Genomic DNA, 20,481 nt, shown 5'->3' with positions numbered 1-20,481 from the left:
AATCCTATACGTTAAAAATACTGGCCACCTCACTTCCTGTACCTTGGGAGCCAGGTCAGTCTTGACACTAAATCTCTGGGCAGTTTTGATAGAGATAATGGGTTTTCTTTTTTAGTTTGTTTTCTTTGGTTTTGGGTTGTTTGTTTGTTTGTTTATTTGTTTGTTTATTGAGACAGGGTTTCTCTGTGTAGCCCTGGCTATCCTGGTACTCAATCTATAGACCAAGCTGGCCTCGAACTCAGAGATCCACTTGCCTCTGCCTCCAAGTGCTGGGATTAAAGATGTGTACCATCAATGTTCAGCAAGATATCGGTTTTTGAAGGGTATATTTTTTGTTTGTTTGTTTGGTGATGGTTTTTCGAGACACGGTTTCTCTGTATTGCTTTGGAGCCTGTCCTGGAACTCACTCTGTAGATCAGGCTGGCTTCAAACTCACAGAGAACCACCTGCCTCTGCCACCAATGCCTGGCCAAAGAGTAGGTATTTTAAGTTGCTTAACTCAGGAGATCAGCATCCTGTTCCTGAATAAGACCTTAGCCCTTCCCTCATTTTTGCCTGTGGATTCAGCAGCCTGGTGGTTTGTTCTTTGTCATGATCATGTCTTCTCTTGCAGCTTATCAAATATGGGGTTATTTCCACTGGCACCCTAATTGATGACCTCCTGAACTGGAATAATCTGTACATCGCAGGACGCCTCCAAAAGCCGGTGAGTCTGTGTCCTTCATGCCACCACAGTTAGCATAGCCCCTTGTCTCTGAATTAGAACTCATTTTGATCTTTGTGAGCTCATAGATAAGAAATCCCAGAAAATGGAAATGTCAGTAGTTCACCATCTACAGTATAAAGAGATGACTCTGTGATGCTGTGTTATAAGAGGAGATTTTGTGCATAATGTGTACACATGCATCTGTGTGCATGTAATATGTGTGTAAGACATATAGTAGGCTTTGTCTTGGCTCCTGGGAGAGAGCTCCTAAAACCTTTAGACTTCTAGATGGAACAAAGGGGCAAGGGCTTCACCACTGAGCCACAGTCCCAGGTCCTGAGACTCTGGCTGAGCCTCTGCTTAACTTCAGGATAGGGCTGACTACCAGAGGAACCAACCGTGTGGTGAGAGGGCTCTCCATCTCCAGGAAGGTGAGGGAATTACCAGAAATGGCTATGAGTTCATCGGGCATGCTCAGATAACAGACCCTCCTTAAGCAGGAAGCTGGAGAGGTGACTCAATGGTAAAGAACCACCTGCTCTTCCAGAGAATCGAGTTCAGTTTCCAGCACTCACATGGTTACTCACACCATCTATAACTTCAATTTCAGGGAATCAAAGTTGTCTTCTGTCAAACACCAGGCACATGCATATATATGCAGCCAGAACACTGGTGCACATAAAACAAAATCATAAACAGCCAAGTCCAGAGTCGTGGTGGTGAGCACAGTGAGGTGCTGGGGGTGGTGGCTTTCCTTTTTCTTTTATTTATGTATCTGGGGGGGGGGGGGATTCTGATGGATGGATGTGAACTCTCAAGAGTCTCCCATCTTAGAACCTGTACTTTAAATGTGGTAGTGTAGCTCATTAATGTGGCCATGATTGTGTATTTGGAGCAGTATGACACATTTGTGTGCCTTTTACACATGTGTATGCATATTACACGTGTTATGCTTAGGTAAACCCTTACAAGTGGTGTCATCCCTGTGTGTGCTGTAGTCTCTACTTCAGTTAGAACAGGGGGGTGTCCTGGGATTGGAGCCCAGGCCCTGATGCAGGCTGGTTGAAATACCCTACAGCTGAGCATCATCCCTATCCCAGGAAAAACATTTGTAAATGTCCATGAGCAACAGGCATACCTAAATTGCTTCACAGATATTCATAAGAAATAATTTTATGTCGTGGATGTCTTAGGGTTTTCATTGCTGTAAGGGGGCACCATGACTATGGCAAGTCTTTTTTTTTTTTTTTTTTTTTTTTTAATATTTACTTATTATATGCATGCACACATACTACACACCAGAAGAGGGCACCAGATCTCATTACAGATGGTTGTGAGCCACCATGTGGGTGCTGGGAATTGAACTCAGGACCCCTGGAGGAACAGCCAGTGCTCTTAAACTCTGAGCCATCTCTCCAGCCCCCCCCCCCATGGCACCTCTTACAAAGAAAACATTTAATTGGTGTCACTTGCTTACAGTTTCAGAGATTCAGTTGTTATCATCATGGCGGGAGCATGGCGGCTTTCAGCAGATATGGAGCTGAGTGTGCTGCATCTGCAGACAACAGGAAGTTGACTGACTGTCACCCTGAGGGAGGCTTGAACAAAAGACCTCAAATCCTGCCCCCACAGTGACACACTTCCTCCAACAAGGCCACACCTCCTAATAGTGCCACTCCCTTTGGGGGCCATTTCTTTTAGACCATCACAGTGAACAAATCATTCCAAGGTCCTATAACTAGTAAAACACAACATTAAGCAAATTACTGGAGTTGAAAGTTTAGAAATACACATTTTTCTTTCCCAAGTTTTCTTCCTATTGTTTGTTTTGCTTTTCCTTGAGACATGGTCCTGTTGTGTTCCCCAGAGTAGCTGGGACTACAGGTATGCACGAGCATGCCCAGTCCCAAGAGAGTGATTTGCAGGTGGTCTGGGTGACATCCCCAGACCTATGAATGTTGTTAGGATTTATTTTGGTGTTTTGTTTTGTTTTGTTTTTTTAATTGGAGGGTTGTTTTTGTTTTTACAAAGTGTGCAGCTTGATGGGGTGAATAGTGACTGTAAAATGAGAAGCCTTAGGTCCTGCTCTTTTCTGCCACTGTTAGCTGTTTATATGAACTTGCACAGTTGGATTTTGTCCCTAAATCTCAGTTAACCCATCTGTAGAATGGGAGTGGCAATCCTGCCTTGAAACTGGAAGGGTTGTGTGCTCAAAAGAACACAGCTTTTTAGAGCCCAGCACACCTAGTCTTCTAGTCTTCGATATCTACTCCTCCTCTAACTGCATGTCTCACACCAACCTCAGGATAGTCCGTCCATGGTCAGTCAAAGTGTTTGATTTAGTAGACACAGAATATACTGTTTCCCTCCCAGTGTTCTTGGCTGCCTGTTATTTTCAAGTAAAAAAGAGATTGAATCAAAACATAATAGTCTCTGTACTATACTTTTCAAGATTTATTTTTTTATTTTATGTAAATGGCTGTTTTGCCCTCATGCAGTGTCCCTGCACCACGTAGGTGCAGTGCCAATAGAAGCCAGGAGAGGGCATCAGATCCCCTGGAAATGGAATTATAGCCAGTTGTGAGCTGCCATGTGAGTGCTGGGAAACAAACCTGAGCATTCTGGAAGAGCAGCCAGTGTCCTCGACTGTTGAGCCACAGCCTCCGCCCTTTAAAGAAAGCTTTTTAACCTAGCCTTTAGAAACCAAAAATGCTAGCTGGGTGGTGGTGGCATGAGCCTTTAATCCCAGAAATTGGGAGTCAGAGGCAAGCAAGATCTCTGAGTTCAAAGCCAGCCTGTTCTACAGAGCAAGTCCAGGACAGCCAAGGCTGTTACACAGAGAAATCCTGTCTCAAAAAAACAAAACTACTGTGGACTCATGGAATGAATACATCCTACATGTTCTCGGTGTTTGTTTGTTATGCTGGGGATTGCACCTGGATCTTCCTGTGAGCTAAGTGTGTGGCCACAGCTGTTGGTAACTGTAGATGCAAAGGTCTAACATCCTCTTCTGGCCTCTTCCGGCCTTCCTTGCACACATGTGGTTCATGTACATAAATGGACACAAAACTTACTCATGCACATTAAAATTAAATAAATCATTGGAGATGGTAAGTGAGCACCTTTAACACCCCCTACCCCATCCCTCTCCCCACACCCTCCCTTGGCTCCCACTCCTGTAGGAATAGATCTGCCAGCCTCTCCCCATTAGAAGCCGCAGATAAACTTTTGACCTGTAGGTGGCAGCAAATACTTGTGATGATTGAGCAAAGCTGATAGGTTGGTGGCATCTTCTACACAAAATGAGCAAATGTCTCAAAAGAATTTTGAAATGTGTGAACTCCTCATCTTTTATGTTTTAACAAGCATTGCATCAAATTATATTGTCTAAAGCTTCCGAAGTATCTGTGACTTGCAAATTGAAAAGAGACTTCTCACCCACTAGCACAGCTAAGTGTTCAAAAGGAGTATAAAGGATTTGAAAAAATGGACATTTCTAGAAAGGGTTGACTGTAAATTATATTTTATTACACTTTCACTGGGCAAGGTGGTAGATGCTCTCAGAGGTGGGGCAGGTGAATATGAGTTCCAGGACAGCCAGGGGACATATAAGTGAGACCCTATCTCAAAAATATGAAAAAAATTAAATAAAAAATTTGCTTCCTACTTCCCTGTCAGCTTGTTTTATGATTGAAAAGATGCCTAGCTTTATTTCCTGGAGAGCTTTAAGTTCTAAGTCACTTACCATCTCAATGTGTTAGTGTAGGTAGGTATAGGCTTGCCTGCCTACCCATGCATATCGCAGGACAAGGAACCCAGAAGGCCAACAAAGAGCTATATCCCAAGCCCTACAACAAGGTGTTTTTTTTCTGGTAAAGAATCATGGAATTTGAAATATTTAGTGGAGCTAGGCAGGGTGATACAAGCTTTTAATCACAACTCTCAGGAGGCAGAGACAGGTAGATCTCTGATTCCAATCCAGCCTGTTCTCTCTAACGTTCAGGCCAGCCAGGGTTACACAGTGAGACACTGTCTCAAAAAATTAAAAATAACTGAAAATAGAGCTGGGTGGTGGTGGTACACACCTTTAATCCCAGAACTTGGGAGGTAAAGCCAGGCAAATCTCTGAGTTCCAGGCCAGCCTGGTCTACATAGTGACTTCCAGGACAGGCTCCAAAACTACAGAGAAACCCTGTCTTGATCAACAAAAAGCAAACAAAAAAATGAAACAGAAAAAAACAAAACAAAACAAAAAAAACACCCACTAAAAATAACAGCTTTCTTGAGAAAAAATTCATATGCCACATGGCCCATCTGTATAAAGCATAAAACTGTGTAGTTTCTAGTATGTTCACACTTAGGTGTTTTTATCCCTGTTGTAGCTTATTAATTTACATTCTGAATTCCAATGGTTTAGGAGAGGCCTGGCTGAGTCATTGGGAGGCCTGGTTCCCCAGTTCTGGCTCTGCACTACTGTAAGCCAGCCTTTGGACAACTCACCTTTGAAATGCAAAGATTGAGCCATTCATTTAGTGACTGGCACGCAGAGGCAGCCTAGTCTCCTCTGCATGCTGAAGGAATAAAAAAGTAAGACCCCATATCAGTTGTTCTTAGAGCCCCTAGTCCAGCAGGTGGTAAACCAAGTCCAGCCAGCCTTGTGGCCCCAAGCAGTGACCTCTTAGAGCAGCCCTGCCCTGGGGTTTAGATCGGAAGGTTTTAAGTGTCTCAGGACTTGCCGGTCTGGGTTCTTCAAGACTACAAGTTCACTCCGAACTTCGAGGAGTCTCTCTCCCTGCCTGTCACTGTGTTATACTGGAGTCCCTCGTGTAACTTTTTTCTTGGCTTGAAAGATACTCACAAATCTCCTCTTTGACAGACCCTTCAAGCATCACCCCCTCCTCTCTGCAGTCCACATTGCTAATGCCATCTGTGCAGTCCAGGTCGGAGCATTCCCAGTTGGTACAAACAGCTATTCACAAGTCTGAGGACTTTCTTCTTTTCCCAGGCCTCTCTGGCAGGGCCCCAAGCTTTCACTGGCTTTTCACTCTGAACAACAAATAGCAGAGCTACAGAGGCGAGGTCCTAGTTCACCTTTCGTTGGAGAACCAGATCCACACATTTTTCCCCTTGAGTAAGGGTGCTTTTATTTTCACTCTCTTAATCTTAAATAGCAGGCAGACTACTCTGTGACAGCGCAAGTAGAGGGGCCTTCTTAGAGAACAAGTGCTATTTTGTTAACCAGGAGAAGATGCCCAGGGTTATTCATTTCTTTGCATCTTTTAGTTATTCGCATGGCAAAATAGCTTCTGATTTCACTGGGTTTCTGTAAAAGCCACAGAAATGTACACAAAAGGGGTTGTAGCACTGTTAAGAAGGACCTGGTAGATGAGGATGAGAATGAGAATGTGGATGTCGAAAGGCATCATGGGACAACTCAGGAGCCGACTAGATCTGGTCGTCTTTTGAAGACAGCAGAACCATTTCGCCCCTCAGTTTCCCCGTTAGTGAGATGACGAAGTCTCCTTCCTGGGTCCATGGTTTCATGTGGGATGCAAGGTTTGATTTGAGCGAGCTAGTGAGATGGCCCAGTAGGTAAAGGACAAGTGTGATTCCTGGGACCTACATGATGGAAGGACAGACCTGACTCCCTCAAATTGTCCTCTGATATCCACATAGCACTGTGACATGAGGGCATATGTGAGCTCGAGCACCAGCATGCTCACAGCCTTGCATGTACACACACACACACACACACACACACACACACACCTTAAAATGTTTGAAGGAAAGTTAGGAAATGAGCATAGGAGTTATTTTAGAAGCTTAAAGTGGGGGCAGAGGAGCAGAGCTGAAGGGTAAAGTGCCTTCCATGTGGGAGGACCCGGGGTTTGACCATCCTTAGCACTGGGAGGGAGGGAGGTTTTGTTTGTTTTAGTTATCTGTAAAGATGAGGAATAGATTCACTGACTGAATCTATGAAGAAAACGCCACACACTTATAACTTGGTTGTTGAGCATAGGCTTCACTCTCTTTCTGCTGTTGCTTCATCGCTCAGGCTTTGGCTGTTTTAGACTGTTTACTTTTATTCAGTGAGTGCAGTGATACTAAACTTAACCGGGTACTGAAAGGCTTAGTTACGGACCCATCATGTTCTCATTGTGAGGGTAGAAGAGGTGCTGTCGAATCAAGTGCCTTGAGTGTTGTACATATTCCTACCTCAGGTTACACACTCCTCTAATCTCACCACATACAAGACAGAGAGGGTGGGGTATTACCACAAGTTCAAGGCTAGCCTGGGTTACATAACAAAATTATATCCAAAATCAAAGAGCTGAGCATAGTGGTACACCCTTTTATTCCAGCACTCAGAAGGCAGAGGTAGGAGGATCTCTGAATTTGAGGACAGTCTGGTCTACATAGCAAGTTCCAGGCCAGCCAAGGTTACTTAGTGAGACCCTGCCTTCAAAAAAGAAAAAGAAAGGAAGGGGGACTGTTTGGCTTATTTCCAGGCTAGGCCTGTCTAATTAGAACATGATGATAAACTGCCATTAATGCAGTAAGAAGAAAGAACAAACCCCTAAAAAGATAAACCCAGACAAAGTCGTTCCGTGCATAAGAAACCCAAAGAGTTTCCATCAACCTGGGCTGTGTGCAGTGTCTCTGTCCATTTTCCCAGCAGACTTTTGGGGGTTGGTTGGTGAAACTGCTCTTTGCAGAGGATCTGGGTTTCATTCCCAGCAACCACTTGGGGGCTCACAACCCTCTGGAACTCCAGGTCCAAGGATCTAACACCATCTTCTGGCCTCGGCAGGCCCTGCATGCACACGGTGCACATACTTACATGCAGGCAAAACACATGAGATCAGTTTTAATAAGAGTATTCATTTTCATTTTCCTTGAAATTATGATCCTTTGCTTTGTCACAGTTTCTCTGACTTTGACATTTGACAGGAGACTCTGGGATTTCTTGTTAAGAGTCATGATGGCTTCGTGTCACTTCTGTTCTTAGCTTTTCAGTGGCTGGCAGAGGGGATAGTCAGTGTGTGCTGCGTGACACCGGCCTCTGCAGTGCTGCCTCTCAATGGTCTGCCTTTTCCAGGTGAAGATTGTGTCTATGAATGAGAATGTGGTTCTTAGATCGGCCCTGGATAAGAACCTGAAGAGTGCGGTGACAACCGCCTGCCTCATGCTCCCGGAAAGCTTCTCCGAGGAAGACCTCTTCATAGAAATTGCTGGGCTCTCCTACTCAGGTTTGTACAGTGTATGACCAGCCCACCCCTACACAGCTGTTAGTACACTTGTGGTGTGGCCCAAGCGTTTATGTTTCCAGCCAGTTTGTGGATGACTGGACCCCTCCAGGGGTCCTGGTTTGAGAACCACTGTCTGCTGGTGTTTGCCGTACTGCCCTACCCTCGCCTGACCCAGTTATTTGGAACCGAGTGGCACCACCATATCCCCTGTAGGCTACATCCCAGGTTGTTCCCTAAGAGTAAGGAGATTCTCTTCATGCCGGCGGTGTCCTCTGCACCGTGTGCCGTCTGCATGCATGAAGCTTGTGCACAGCCTGCCCTTTCTCACTCCATCCTTGACTTTGCCGCTGCCTCAGACACTCTCACACAAGTCCACTTCTTCCTGAATTAAACTGAAGGCTTTCTTTTCTCCCGCATTCATTTATTTTTGTGACAGGTCTAAATGCTCACTTTTCCTTTCAACCAGATGTGTCCCTCGGTCTTGGCAAAGCTTCTTCCCCTCCTCTTCTTCCTCCCCCTCCCAGTAAAGTCAAGAGGGTAGCAGAGAGGACAGAGTCACCGTGCCTCACCCTAGCTGTTCAACATAGTAAACACAGTAAGCGTCTGTGCAAGCTTTCCTCTACAAGGAACAGTAGAGTGCTTCCCCAGTGTGCACTCAGCTCAGGTGCCATCCTGGCACCACGAGCACACACAGATCTTATTGACAGAAATGATGCTTTTTTTTTAAATTATCTTTTACATTCCAATCCCAGTTCCCCCTCCCTCCTCTTCTCCCCCTCCCCTCCCCCTCCCACTTCCCATCTGCTCCTCAGAGAGGGTGGAGCCTCTCCTGGGAAGTCTACATTGAGGCAAGCCCAGGCACCTCCCCACCCCGCACCCCTGTATCTATGAGCAAGGTATCTCTCCATATAGAATGGGTTCCACTAAGTCAGTTTGTGCGTTACAGTTAGATCTTGGACCCACTGCCAGTGGCCTCATAGATTGTCTAAATGATGTTTTTGAAAAGGTGTTTGTGGCCAGCAGATGACTCAGGCAGTAAGGGCATCTGTCACAGAGCTTGATGATCTGAGACCCCCGTGGTGGAGAAAGAGAACCAATTCTGCCGAGTTGTTCTCTTATTGCACGCGCGCGCACACACACACACACACACACACACCATAAATAAAATGTAATTTTGTTTGTTTGTTTGAGAGCATAGCCAGGGCAGAGTGCTTGATTCACTCCCCAGAACCACAAAAAGAAAGGTTTGAAAATGACTCCCTTAAATAAATAGGACTTTCCCGTGTTTAAGTTAAGGAAGCCGAATGCACAGCAGTGCGCTTATTCTCTGAAGCCCAGCACAGGTAAAGTTTCGTGGAGGTGTAATGCCTTGAGGGCTCTGGAGGCCTCTTTCTGCAGCCCTCTTCCTAACCCTCGTCCATCACACACACAGCTGTGATTGCAACTGGAGAGAAAGGAAGTGCGCTCAGCTCTGCCTTGGCTGCCTCTAGGTTTACCTGGCAGCACCCGCCCCCCCATGAGAGCAGAGGGGTCTCCTCGTACACCACATGCAGGGCCTGGGAGCGCTAAGTGGAAGAGAGCCTCTCATTAGCAGTTTCCCCCTCCAAAACTGCTGCAAAGGAAAGGGCCAAAGTCCTCTGGGCCTGACTGACTGTGGCTGATGTAGGACTCATGTCTTTGACCCCCAGCATTACAGTTACTCCTTTGTCTCCATAAAATCAGAGTCCCTATCATGATGGGTGGATTCTGTGAGTAGTTATCTATAAATGTTGAAACTTGACTGAAGTTTAAAAATTATATAAGAGTCTTCATCTATTTGTGGACTTTTTTCTTTTGCCCCTGGGAATAGAGCCCAGGGCTTCCTGCCTGCTGACTAAACCCCAGGATGTGACCTTCTAAAATACATATGTTTTGAGACAAGGTCTTCTGTAACATCAGCTGGTCTTGAACTTGCTTCATAGTTGAGGATGACCTTTAACTTCTGCTCCACCTGCCTCTACCTCCTGGGATTACAGGTGGGCCCCACCTTCCCTGAACCTCCACTTTCTTAAGTGACCATTCAAACTGCCTGAACCTGCAGCTGGTTTTTCTTCTGGTAGTAAAGGATCCAGCTGTCTATGGAGCCCTCACTGTGGACTGCCACAGGCAGTGTGGTGAAGGGTTTCGCTTCCTCCTTCCTTTCCTGGGCCTTGGAGAACCCAGTGTCCTTGAACTTCTCAAATTCCTTCCCTCTGGCAAGTGCCCAGATCTCCCAAGTTTCAGAATGTTCCAGCATTTAAATTGCCCCATTTTATAGTCTTCCAAGCTGTGAAATTTAATGTTTTTTGGGGAGTGGAGGGGGCACCTGTCTGTGGTTGGACAGGTTCCTGCCAGAACTTACTGGCAAAGGCAAGCTTGGCCAGTATTGACAGGAATAGTAATAAGCCTGTATGTTTGTGTGACACCAGTGACCACTTTGCTGGCAGCATTCATGTAAATGGTAGGTAAGGAAGGAGTAGGTAGACAGAGCTGCCTGGCCCCTAAGCCATTCTGAGAAGTGACGGAAGAGAGAGTACCTGGTGGAATCTTTCTTATGTAGCTTTAAAGTATTAAAATGATTTCAGGCAAGGGTCCCAGTATGGCATTCCGGCAGTCCCAGATCCCCACCTTAAAAAGCTGGGGAGAGAATTCTGCTGTTCAGGATCAGAGAGATATCTCAGCTCACACTGCTCCTCTAGAAGACCCAAGTTTGTTTCCATAACACGCAACTGCCTGTAGCTCCAGCTTCAGGGGCAACACCTCCTCCTTGATGGCAAAGGGACCTCCACTCGTGCAATTATAAACACTCACAAAATTAAAATAACTCTTTACAAAAGAGATACCAGTGAATGAAACAGACAAGGGAATGTTTAGGGGCAAATAGCTGATGTGCCTGGAACCTGTGGCTTACAGCAGGAGAAAATGGCCTTTCTTGTGCAATAGGAGTAACCCCAGTAATTCCAGTTGTGATTAATTAATCAAACAATGACTTTTCATTGGGTATTGTGTTGTTGCCCCATTCTACAGATTTGAGAATTGAGGCTCACAGAGATTCCCTTTATCTAGTAAGTGGTAGACTTTCTGTGGGTGCTTAACCCCTTCAAAGTCTCCCCCTCCATTTTCTTGTTTGTAAAATGAACTGCGTATGTTATAAAGACGATTCAAATGAGATAGTGCAAAGCTATACCGGCTATCTGATTGATAGCTAATGCTCTAATAATGACTACTGTTGCTTCTAGTTATTTTTATGGGCTATATAAACTCCCTCAGGCTGGAGCTCTATTGTTTACTCCATCAATCAGTGGTTGACACTTAGCTCAGCTCTCTTTATCATTTTTATTGATAATCTCAGCAAGTCCATTTGTATAAATTACTGGGTAGAAAGGGCTAAGTGGGTACTAATTATCTTGGGTATGTCCCCAGGCTGGAGTTGAAATGTCACTCATAAGTCCTATACATGCTGATAAAAGGTATTGGGCAAAACTAGATGAGCACTTAGACCATGGGGTTGAGGGACTCCACTCTTCTCGCTCTTTAGATCTAAGGGATGACAAGACTGTCAGGTGCTTGGGTAAGAAAGAACCAGCTGCCTTCCATGCCAGAGCCCTGCAAGTGATGGGCTCTGCTGAGAGCCACTATAGCCTTTACTGCCAGGGACTGGGTGAGGTCATGGGTGCTATGAACTGGGTAGGAGATACAGGGCCCGGCCTGGACTGTAGGTCTGCCCATAGCAGCCCATGGGCTCTTGGGTTGTCCTCCTTCCCCCATCACTGTGTCCTGGGCTGAGTCTTTCAGTCCTGGGATTACATTCGGTGGGTCCCAGCTACATTGTGTTCTCAGGTCCATAGCTACTTCGTGCTGAGCTAAGGGTGTGCCCGGAATCTGATCCTTCAGGGAAGGGATGGCCATGGGTTTTCTCGGGTCACTCTGCCCGGGTACAGGCCTATGAGCTATATGCACCCCGGCACCTTCCCTTGCTTTTATTCTGTTTCACTTTCTGGTCAGACACAGGCTTGTATCTTAATTTTTTGGTTTATCTTTAGCCTTTGTTCTAACAACTAGGATGAGATTTTTAAAACTCTTTTTTCTATGTGTGCATGTCACTCTTGTGAGCATATGCATGTGCTGTGGGATCTGAACCCAGGTCTCATGCCCACTCTGCAGATGCTGGACCCTTCCTGTGCTTGCCAGCAGATCCTGAGTCCTGCACACTAGGTGTTCAGTCAGTGTCTGAGATGGGCAGAAGTCAGGGGTTCTGGCCTGGACCATGTGGTGAGCCTGGTTCTTTATTCCTCCCCAAGCTCAGCTGTGTTGCATTTGTCTGATGTGTGAAGGGAGCATGCCTGTCAGTGGCCCCCAAGCATTCTCTGTTCGTTCTCTCATATCGGTCAGCCAGAGTAGTGTCTTTTCTGCAGCTGAGGAAGAGCTGTCCAGAGAGCATTTGGGCACCTCCTGAGAACACTGCCTTAGTTATCTCTGTTAAAGTAAACCTGTGTCTACCTGAATCAAGTTGGGTCACTAAGGCACTCCTTTACAAAATGATTTCAAACTGGATCCTGGACATAAAGAGTTAATGTACAAGCTAAAACTTTGAAACTCTTTTTTGCTTGTTTGTTAAGACAGGGTTTCTCTGTGTAACCTTGGAACCTGTCCTGAAACTCGCTCTGTAGATCAGGCTGGCCTCGAACTCACAGAGATCTGCCTGCCTCGGTTACTGAGGGCTAGGATTAAAGGCATGCACCACCACCACCACCCAGCCACAAGTGTGAAATTCTTAGACTTGGGACTAGAAAATGATTTCTAAGATGACACCAAAAGTTGAAACAGCAAAGAAGAAAAACAAAAACAGTACACCCTTGATCCCAGCACTCAGGAGGAAGAGGCAGGCGGATCTCTGTGAGTTCCAGGCCAGCCTGGCTACACTTCCATATCTCTGTTCATCATTGAAGGAAGTCAGGACAGGAACTCAAAGAGAGCAGGAAGTTGGGAGACAGGAGCTAATGCAGAAGCCTTGGAGGGGTGCGGCTCACTGGCTTCTTTCCCATGACTTACTTAGCCTACTTTCTTATAGAATCTCAAAATCACCAGCCCAGGTATGACCCCAGCCACAATGGGCTGGTCACCCATCAATCACTAATTAAGAAAATCACTTACAGCCTGATCTTACAAAAGCATTTTCTCAGTTGAGGTTCCCTCCTTTAGGTAACTCTAGCTTGTATCAAGTTGACATAAAACTAGCCAGCACTTGTGGAGATTGTATGTTTGTTTGTTTTGAGGTAGTATAGCCTCACTGTGTAGCCCAGGCTAACCTAGAACTTGAGCTCTTTCTATTCAGGAAGATTAAGTAACTTGACTCCTATCACCATGGAGAATTGCCTGTCTGAACGCCAGAATCTGTATGGTACAGTAGTTCCTGTCCCTCCCTGTTGAGTATGTCTGAATCACAGCTGGCCATCTACACATGGTTTCCAAGCCTCTGAGTTCAACTCCTGTCAAAGTCAAAAGAAAAATTTTCCCTCTGTGGCTTATCCTGGCAGCTGTCTGGGTAGAACAGCCAAGGGTTAAAACCCATCAGCAAAGATACAAAATAAAAAGCAATAGTCTGTTTTTTTCGTCCCCTGTGTTTGGTTGCAAAGGAATTTTTGGACATAAACTCTTTTAACCATCATACGTGGTTCATGCCGTGCCCATTGTCTTGCTCCTTCTGTTGTGATGAAATGAGAAACCGCAATTTCTCTCCCCTCCTCCTGAGGTTGCTGCACTACAGTGGGAGAATTAGGCTCAGCATGTGACTGTCAGTGCACCTGGCCTGCACCAGTCAGCTTACAAGTCGCCAAGAGTCCCAAGTGTTTCCTGAAGTCTTTAATCACAACTGTCACTTTGTGGGAGGATTTGGGTTAGCTTGCTTCTACATTTTGGTCAAGTACAGTCCTTCTATTATTATAAAGTAACTGCCTCAGACATAAGAACTTGAGTTTGCAGGTCCTATAGACAGGGAGGGGATGACACAAGCTGGTCTTACAATCAGGGTCTGCCTTCTTAGACTCCGACTCAGAGTCTGGTGACATTTCAGTCCTATGCTGATTGAGAGTCCAGTTTCGTATTTTATATTAAATGTTTGTCTTTGTATTTGTTTTTCATGTTTTATGTGTATAGGTGTTTGCCTCCCTGTATATCTGTATACCACATGTCTGCAGTGCCCTTGAAGGCCAGAAGAGGGCATTGGATTACCTGGGATTGGTATTACAGATAGTTGTGAGTCATCATGTGGATTATAGGAATGGAACCCAGGTCTTCTGGAAATGCAGCCAGTATTCTTAACCACTGAGCCATCTTTTCAGCTCTGGTATGTTTTGTCATTGCTTTATTGTCATAAAAGCATAAAGAAGTTAGCTGAGATGGCTCAGTGGGTAAAGTGCTTGCTGAGCAAGCATTAGGACCAGAGTTTGGATCCTCAAAACACATCTATAAAAAGACAGGCATGTGTGGTGGTAGCTGCCTGGAATCCCAACATTTGGGAAGCACAAATGGCATCCCCACCATTCCCAGGATAACTGACAAGCTGAACTCTCTGGAACTGGTAAGCTCCAGGTACAGTGAGAGACCCTGCCTCAGTAAATAAATTAGAGAGCAGTTGAATTAGCCAGTCAGACTCCACATGCATGACCATGTATGTGCCCACACACATAAGAAAGGTTTAATAAGGTTTACACACTTGGACTCTAACCTAACCATCATTCCATTCATCCTTGACAAATTATTACACTTGTTTGTCCTGTGCATTTTAAGATGTTGGAATATTTCATCATTGCAGAAGTAAGGGAGATTACAGAGTGGAGAGAAATAGTTGCCTCAGCCGTAGGTACCCTGGTACTGAGAGGAACGTTTTCTCAGCACCCCAGTCCCCTCACCTGTCTAACTTGGAATGGTAATAGCACCTGCTTCGTAGAGCTTTGACACTACATGAGAAAGTACATGTAAGCCTGTGTGCATGCTCTGTTACAGGGTAGTGAGGTCTTACTGGTTAAAGCACTTGCCTCAAGAGCCCGGCAACCTTAGTCCATCCCTGAAACCCTTTAAAAATGCCAGATAGGTTGTCCTGCATCTGTGACCCCAGTGACCTGGTGTGCAGAAACAAGAAAGCCCTACCAACTTCCAAAAATAACCCTCTGCCCTCCACATGCATGCTATGGCATGTGTGTGTGCATGTACACACAGGGACATAATTAAACAATTGAACATCCTTGTGTGCATATGTGGTGCCAAGGATAGAAACCAGGGCCTTGATGATTGTACGTAAGCACTCTGCCACTGCCACCCTTCAGTGTAGATCATACCGTTGTGTGTGTGTGTGTGTGTGTGTTTTAAGTTTTTTAAAATTTTATGTGTATACTGAGTGTTTGCCTGCATGTATGTGTGTGCTGTGTGCGTACCTGGTGTCTATGTAGGCCAGAAGAGGATGTCAGATCCTCTTGGACTGGAGTTCCAGACAGTTGTGAGCCACCAAGTGGCTGTCTTTGCCAGACCCTTGTCTTACGGTTTTTGTTTGTGTGTTTGTTTTGTTTTTTGTTTTAACTAATTTTCTACCAATTATAATTTTCTGTCTTGCTATGTAAGAGGACTATGCTTTAGAGGTAGTATACATGGTAGAGCACGGGTGAACCATCATAGTGCAGCTTTTCTGGGGGAACTGAGGATTGAACAAGTGAACTTTTGCTTTTCATTAATGAGGCAAAATAAGCAAAGATAGGAAGAAATATCTTGGCTCATGGCTGTAGAGGTTTCTGTCCGTGGTCAGCTTGCTCCGCTGCTTTTAGGCCTATGGTTAGGCAGCAGCATTGAAGGAAGTCATGGTGAGGGAAAGCTTCATGGCAACCAGGAATCAGAGAGACAAGATATGCCCTTCAAGACATGCCTCTTGAATAGTCCATTGACGTGTGAGCCCTTGAGTAGAATAACCCATTCATGATGTTAGCACCATTACAATCCAGGCCCATCTCAGTAGCACCACTAGCTGAAACTAAGCATTCACCATGTGGGCTTCTGTATGGGGGTGGGAGAATCATCCCTCAATCCTTAGGACCTGTGTGAGTTAGGCAAACATTTAGCCACTGAACTATACTCTGTCTAATAAACAGGGTTTTTTTTTTTTGTTGTTGCTGTTGGTCTTTTTGTTTTGTTTTTTGTATGTTACAAGTAGCACATTAATTTGGAAAAATTAACATGGAAAATCTCAGGCACATGACCTAATCTTTACATCTTTTGTTGCTATGCATACCCCATGGGAATTGAATATTCTCTGCCGAGGAGATGCGCTATAGATGAGAGAGCACAAGCATTGGAATGGCACCACTACTTGCCAGGTACTCAATAGATACCATTGCCTAATCTCCACTGCTGGTATCTTCAGACTTACTCTCCAGGGATGGGCTTACTGCCTGACTGCTTTCCAGAAGGATTTGGGCAGATCGTGGTATCAACAGCAGTATTGAAACAACCCATTTCTTGACACTCTCATTAGCAGTGTCCCTTGGCATTTCCTGTGTAGCTCACTTCCCCTGTAAATAGCAATGAAAAAGCAAACACACCTAGGTGTAGGCAGCTTATGAGACTTGACTAGGCAGGCTTGGTCTGTACCAAGGTCAGCTGCCACAGGCTCTTTAGAAGGCTGTCTTTCCGAGGAAGGCTCGCCCTCCTTAGCTGCGGGTCCATCATACTATAGTGTAAGTTGGCCCTTTGATGCTTAAAATGCCAGTGTGTCTTATTCCTCGCTGCAGTACATGCTATCAGGCATTGGCTTAGTGTGTTTTCTGTTCTGGTAGTACAGTACCACAGACTGGGCAGTTACTAAGGAAGGAAGGTTGGGCTTCCTGTTCTGGCCAAGGTCATAAGGCCTCACCTGGTGACTTTCTTGCTGGCAGTGTGCCAAGATGGCACATGGGATAAGAGCAAGTGTATAACTGTTACCTGCTCAGTGTTCTTCTGAGGCCACCCGTACCCAGTCCTGGAGACTCTACCATGAGGGCCTGGTCTAATCTTGGTCTCTCCAAAGACCACGCACGGTCAGATAGTTTCCACCCCCTTTCCTCATAGTAGAGACTACACCCCCAACATGAGTCTGGGAGGGGTCACGCCACACTCATTCTCTTGCAGACAGCTTTGTAATTTTACTGTTCCCTAACAAGCCAACAGTTTACTCAAGGAAATTCCACTGTTAGGCTATAGCCTCTTAGAATCCTTCTCTCTCCAAGGAAAGAAATTGGCAAAGGGAATATGGGCTCTGATATCATTGTCACAGAAGTGACCTCTTAAGTGACAGATTCTCTCCCCATCCTGCTCCCGAGGGCTTCAGCACATCACTCTCATGGCACTGCACCTGGGAGCTCTTCGTCCTGGCAGACCAGGATGTAATCCAGAGCCCTGTGTTAGCCGGGAAAGTGCTCCACTCTGAGGCGCATACCCTCCCGCCCACCAGCCTCTTGCATTCACCCAGCCTGTCCATTTTACTTTTCTTCCCTCTAGGACTGGCTGATCCTCCTCAGTGGCAGAGCAGTCACTTCTCATTTGCTTCAAAGGTTGCTCCAGTAGGTCTGCTGGCATGTGCCTAGAACCCCTGTAGAGCAAGGGATCAAGAGGTGAAGGCTAAGGTTTAGGCCAACCTGGGCCTAAACAACATAGAAGTTGCTCTTTTTCCTTTAGAGTAAATATTTGCCCAAAATTAATCCATTGCAAATGTTACATCCTTCCTTTCTTTCCACTTGAAATTTTTAAAGATTGTTCTATGTGAATGAGTGTTTTGCCTGCATGTGTGTCTCCTCATCAAGTACACCAGCACTCTCAGAGGCAAGAGATGGTGTCAAATCCACCAGATCTGCAGTTACAGGTGGTTGGTTGTGAACTGTCACATGGGTGCTGAGGACCTAAAATAACAGTCAACAACTAGCCACAGGCAGGGTTTCCATGTCGTGCAAAGGTTTCCTTAGTAGGAAAATGAGCTCCCATGGCCAGGCCAGTGAGCTTACACGAGAGGATCACTGGACGGTAGCTGACACACAGGGTTCTGTAACGCCAAAGGCTCTTTCTCCCCAGACAAACTCTCTAATTCTTTGTGTACCGTGGTGGCCATTTTAGAAAAGGTATTCCGCTGAGGGATCCTGCCACACTGCTCCAGTCAGCCACGGTTGACCACGGTTGATCAAGGTGTGAATTCTTGAAGACTGAATTTTCTGGTTGTTTTAACTAGGTGACTTTCGCATGGTGATTGGTGAGGAGAAAGCAAAAGTCTTGAACATCGTGAAGCCCAATGTAACCCATTTCCGAGAGCTCTATGGGAACATATTACAGGAGGACCCCCAGGTGGTGTATAAAATGCAACAAGGCCGACTAGAGGTGAGCTGTGCGGGCCCTGACTCCCACACTATCAAAGGAAGAGCTAATATTTGTTTATTCATTCGTTATTTATATATGCTTCTTAAGATGGTAGTAATTGAATCTGTGCCTCGTACATACCAGACAAGTATTCTACCACTGAGCTACATCCAACCCCCTTGGTACTTCTTACCTTGAGGCAGGATCTTTCTAAGTTGCCCAGGATGGTTTTGAACTCATTCTACTGTCCTAGAAGCCTTGAACCTGGCAATCGTCCTGCCTCAGCCTTCCAAGAAGCTAGAATTACAGGCCAGTTCCTCAAGGCTGGTGGCAAGAACTTTCTTTTAGGTTAGCAGTTTTTTAAGCTAATGAAAGTAACCTGCTTCATTGACATTTTCATGCATGTATGTCCATACACTTTATTCGCTTTCGAGTCCCACCCTCTGAGTGCCCTGGCCCACTCCAGCCAGTTCCCTTTTGTCCCGTAGTCAGGTGCCATTCTGCTTTTGATGAATGTATTCCATTACCCTCCTACTTCCTCTTCCTGAAGATGCCCTCTTGTCTAGGGTGGCCACCTTATTTCCCTTATGTCCAGCACCATCCGTTTTCCTGCAGTTAGCATGATTTCATTTGTCTTTACAGTTCCCTTGTAAATCCATGCCATGTTTTCTTTTCTTTTTAATTATTTCAGACAGCCAGTGGCAGCCCAGGCTGTTCTCCAAGTTCCTATATAGCCAAGAATAACCCTAAGTTCCCGATTCTCCTGAGTGTCAGAATGTAGGCATGTGCCACCGTGCCCAGTTTATATAGGGCTTGAACCTGGGACTTTCTGCTTGCTGGGCCTACATCCCAGCCCTGCACTATACTTTCTTCACCCAGTCATCTGTTGGTGAGCAAACAACAAGGCTGATTCTGTTTCCTGGTTGTTGTGAATAGTGTGGCGGTAAGATAGCTATGCCAAAGGTTCCTGTGGTGTATTAGAGTCCTTTAGGTAGTACCCAGGAATTAAGGTAATTAAGGTAAAGCCAGATCTTTTGAGAACTGTCTATTCAATTTATTAGACCATTAATACTACTTAATTGATCAGGCCGACAAGGTGGCTCAGAGGGTAAAAACTTCTTGCAAACATAACTCCACAAGTTGTCTCTGTCCTCTGCATGCCCGACGTGGTATGTGTACCCATACCAATAAATAACTAAATGTAATTTAAAGAAAAAGAAGGGAAAGACATTCTGCTTTTGATATTGTAGACAAATATGACATAACAGAATATCCAGGTTTCCAGTTTCCTTCAGATGTCTCATCACAAGGGTTGTAAACATGAATCCATCCCTGAGGCAAAGAAAATAACTCTTATTTCTTTGAAGTAACTGTGAACACTGATTCTGGTCTCCTTCCCAGCAAGAATGGAAACAGTCCATTGGTTCTCTACCACACCTGATGCTGCAAATTCGTCAGGATTTCTGCTTGCTGGGTTTATAGTTGTATACTATAACCCGCTAGGACTCATTTGTTCTTGTAAAGGCCAGACTCCCTGGTGACATGACAGGGACCATCAACACTTGTTTTTTGCTGGGGCTCTCTAGAGAGATGGCACCATTAGGGTGATGGGATGGGGTGGTAGGAAAGAGATCAGTTTTTTAGTTCATGAATCTGTGGGGCAGCAGGTTTCCAATCTGTAGGGCAAGCTAGGGGGTTGGTAACCCAGGGAAGAGTTGACTCTTCAGCCTTGAGTCTAGAGGCAGATTACCTTCTTCCAGGGACCATGGACATTTCTCCTGTACTTCAGCTGAGAGATGAATTATCTTTTTACTGTTACCAGTTTATTTTAATTAATCTCTATTTAAATTAAAAACAAGCTTATTTTACATACCAATCACAGTTCCCTCACCCTCCCATCCTCCAATTCCCCTCACCAACCGTCTGTTACCAGTTTTTTAAGATAACAAAAGTAACATATTTCATCTGTATGTATACTACCTGAGCTAAATTGCATCTTTAAAATGCCTTCTCCTCAACATCTTGAGTGGTGTTTGACCAAGTAGCTGAGCACTGCCGATTAATCAAGGTACACAAAATGGCCACCGCACCCCTACATTTTCTGTGTGTACAGATCGCAGTAATTTCTCCATCCTGAGA

The 20,481-nt window shown here is 45.3% G+C and overlaps 1 protein-coding gene across 1 annotated transcript in view; it reads left to right on the top strand.

Annotated features, from left to right (window-relative positions):
• Positions 1-20,481, top strand: part of Tamm41 (TAM41 mitochondrial translocator assembly and maintenance homolog) — a 33,644-nt gene that overhangs the window by 4,654 nt on the left and 8,509 nt on the right. Inside the window, exons 3-5 of the mRNA XM_051203695.1 lie at positions 614-706; positions 7,806-7,956; positions 18,218-18,363. Coding sequence (XP_051059652.1) covers positions 614-706; positions 7,806-7,956; positions 18,218-18,363 — 390 coding nt within the window. The remainder of the gene's footprint in view (positions 1-613; positions 707-7,805; positions 7,957-18,217; positions 18,364-20,481) is intronic.

The sequence above is a fragment of the Phodopus roborovskii genome, unplaced genomic scaffold (genome assembly GCF_943737965.1).
Source record: "Phodopus roborovskii unplaced genomic scaffold, PHOROB, whole genome shotgun sequence".
Taxonomy (NCBI): Eukaryota; Metazoa; Chordata; class Mammalia; order Rodentia; family Cricetidae; genus Phodopus; species Phodopus roborovskii.
Note: the sequence above shows the minus strand (reverse complement) of the source record. Positions and strands in the feature narration are given on the sequence as shown.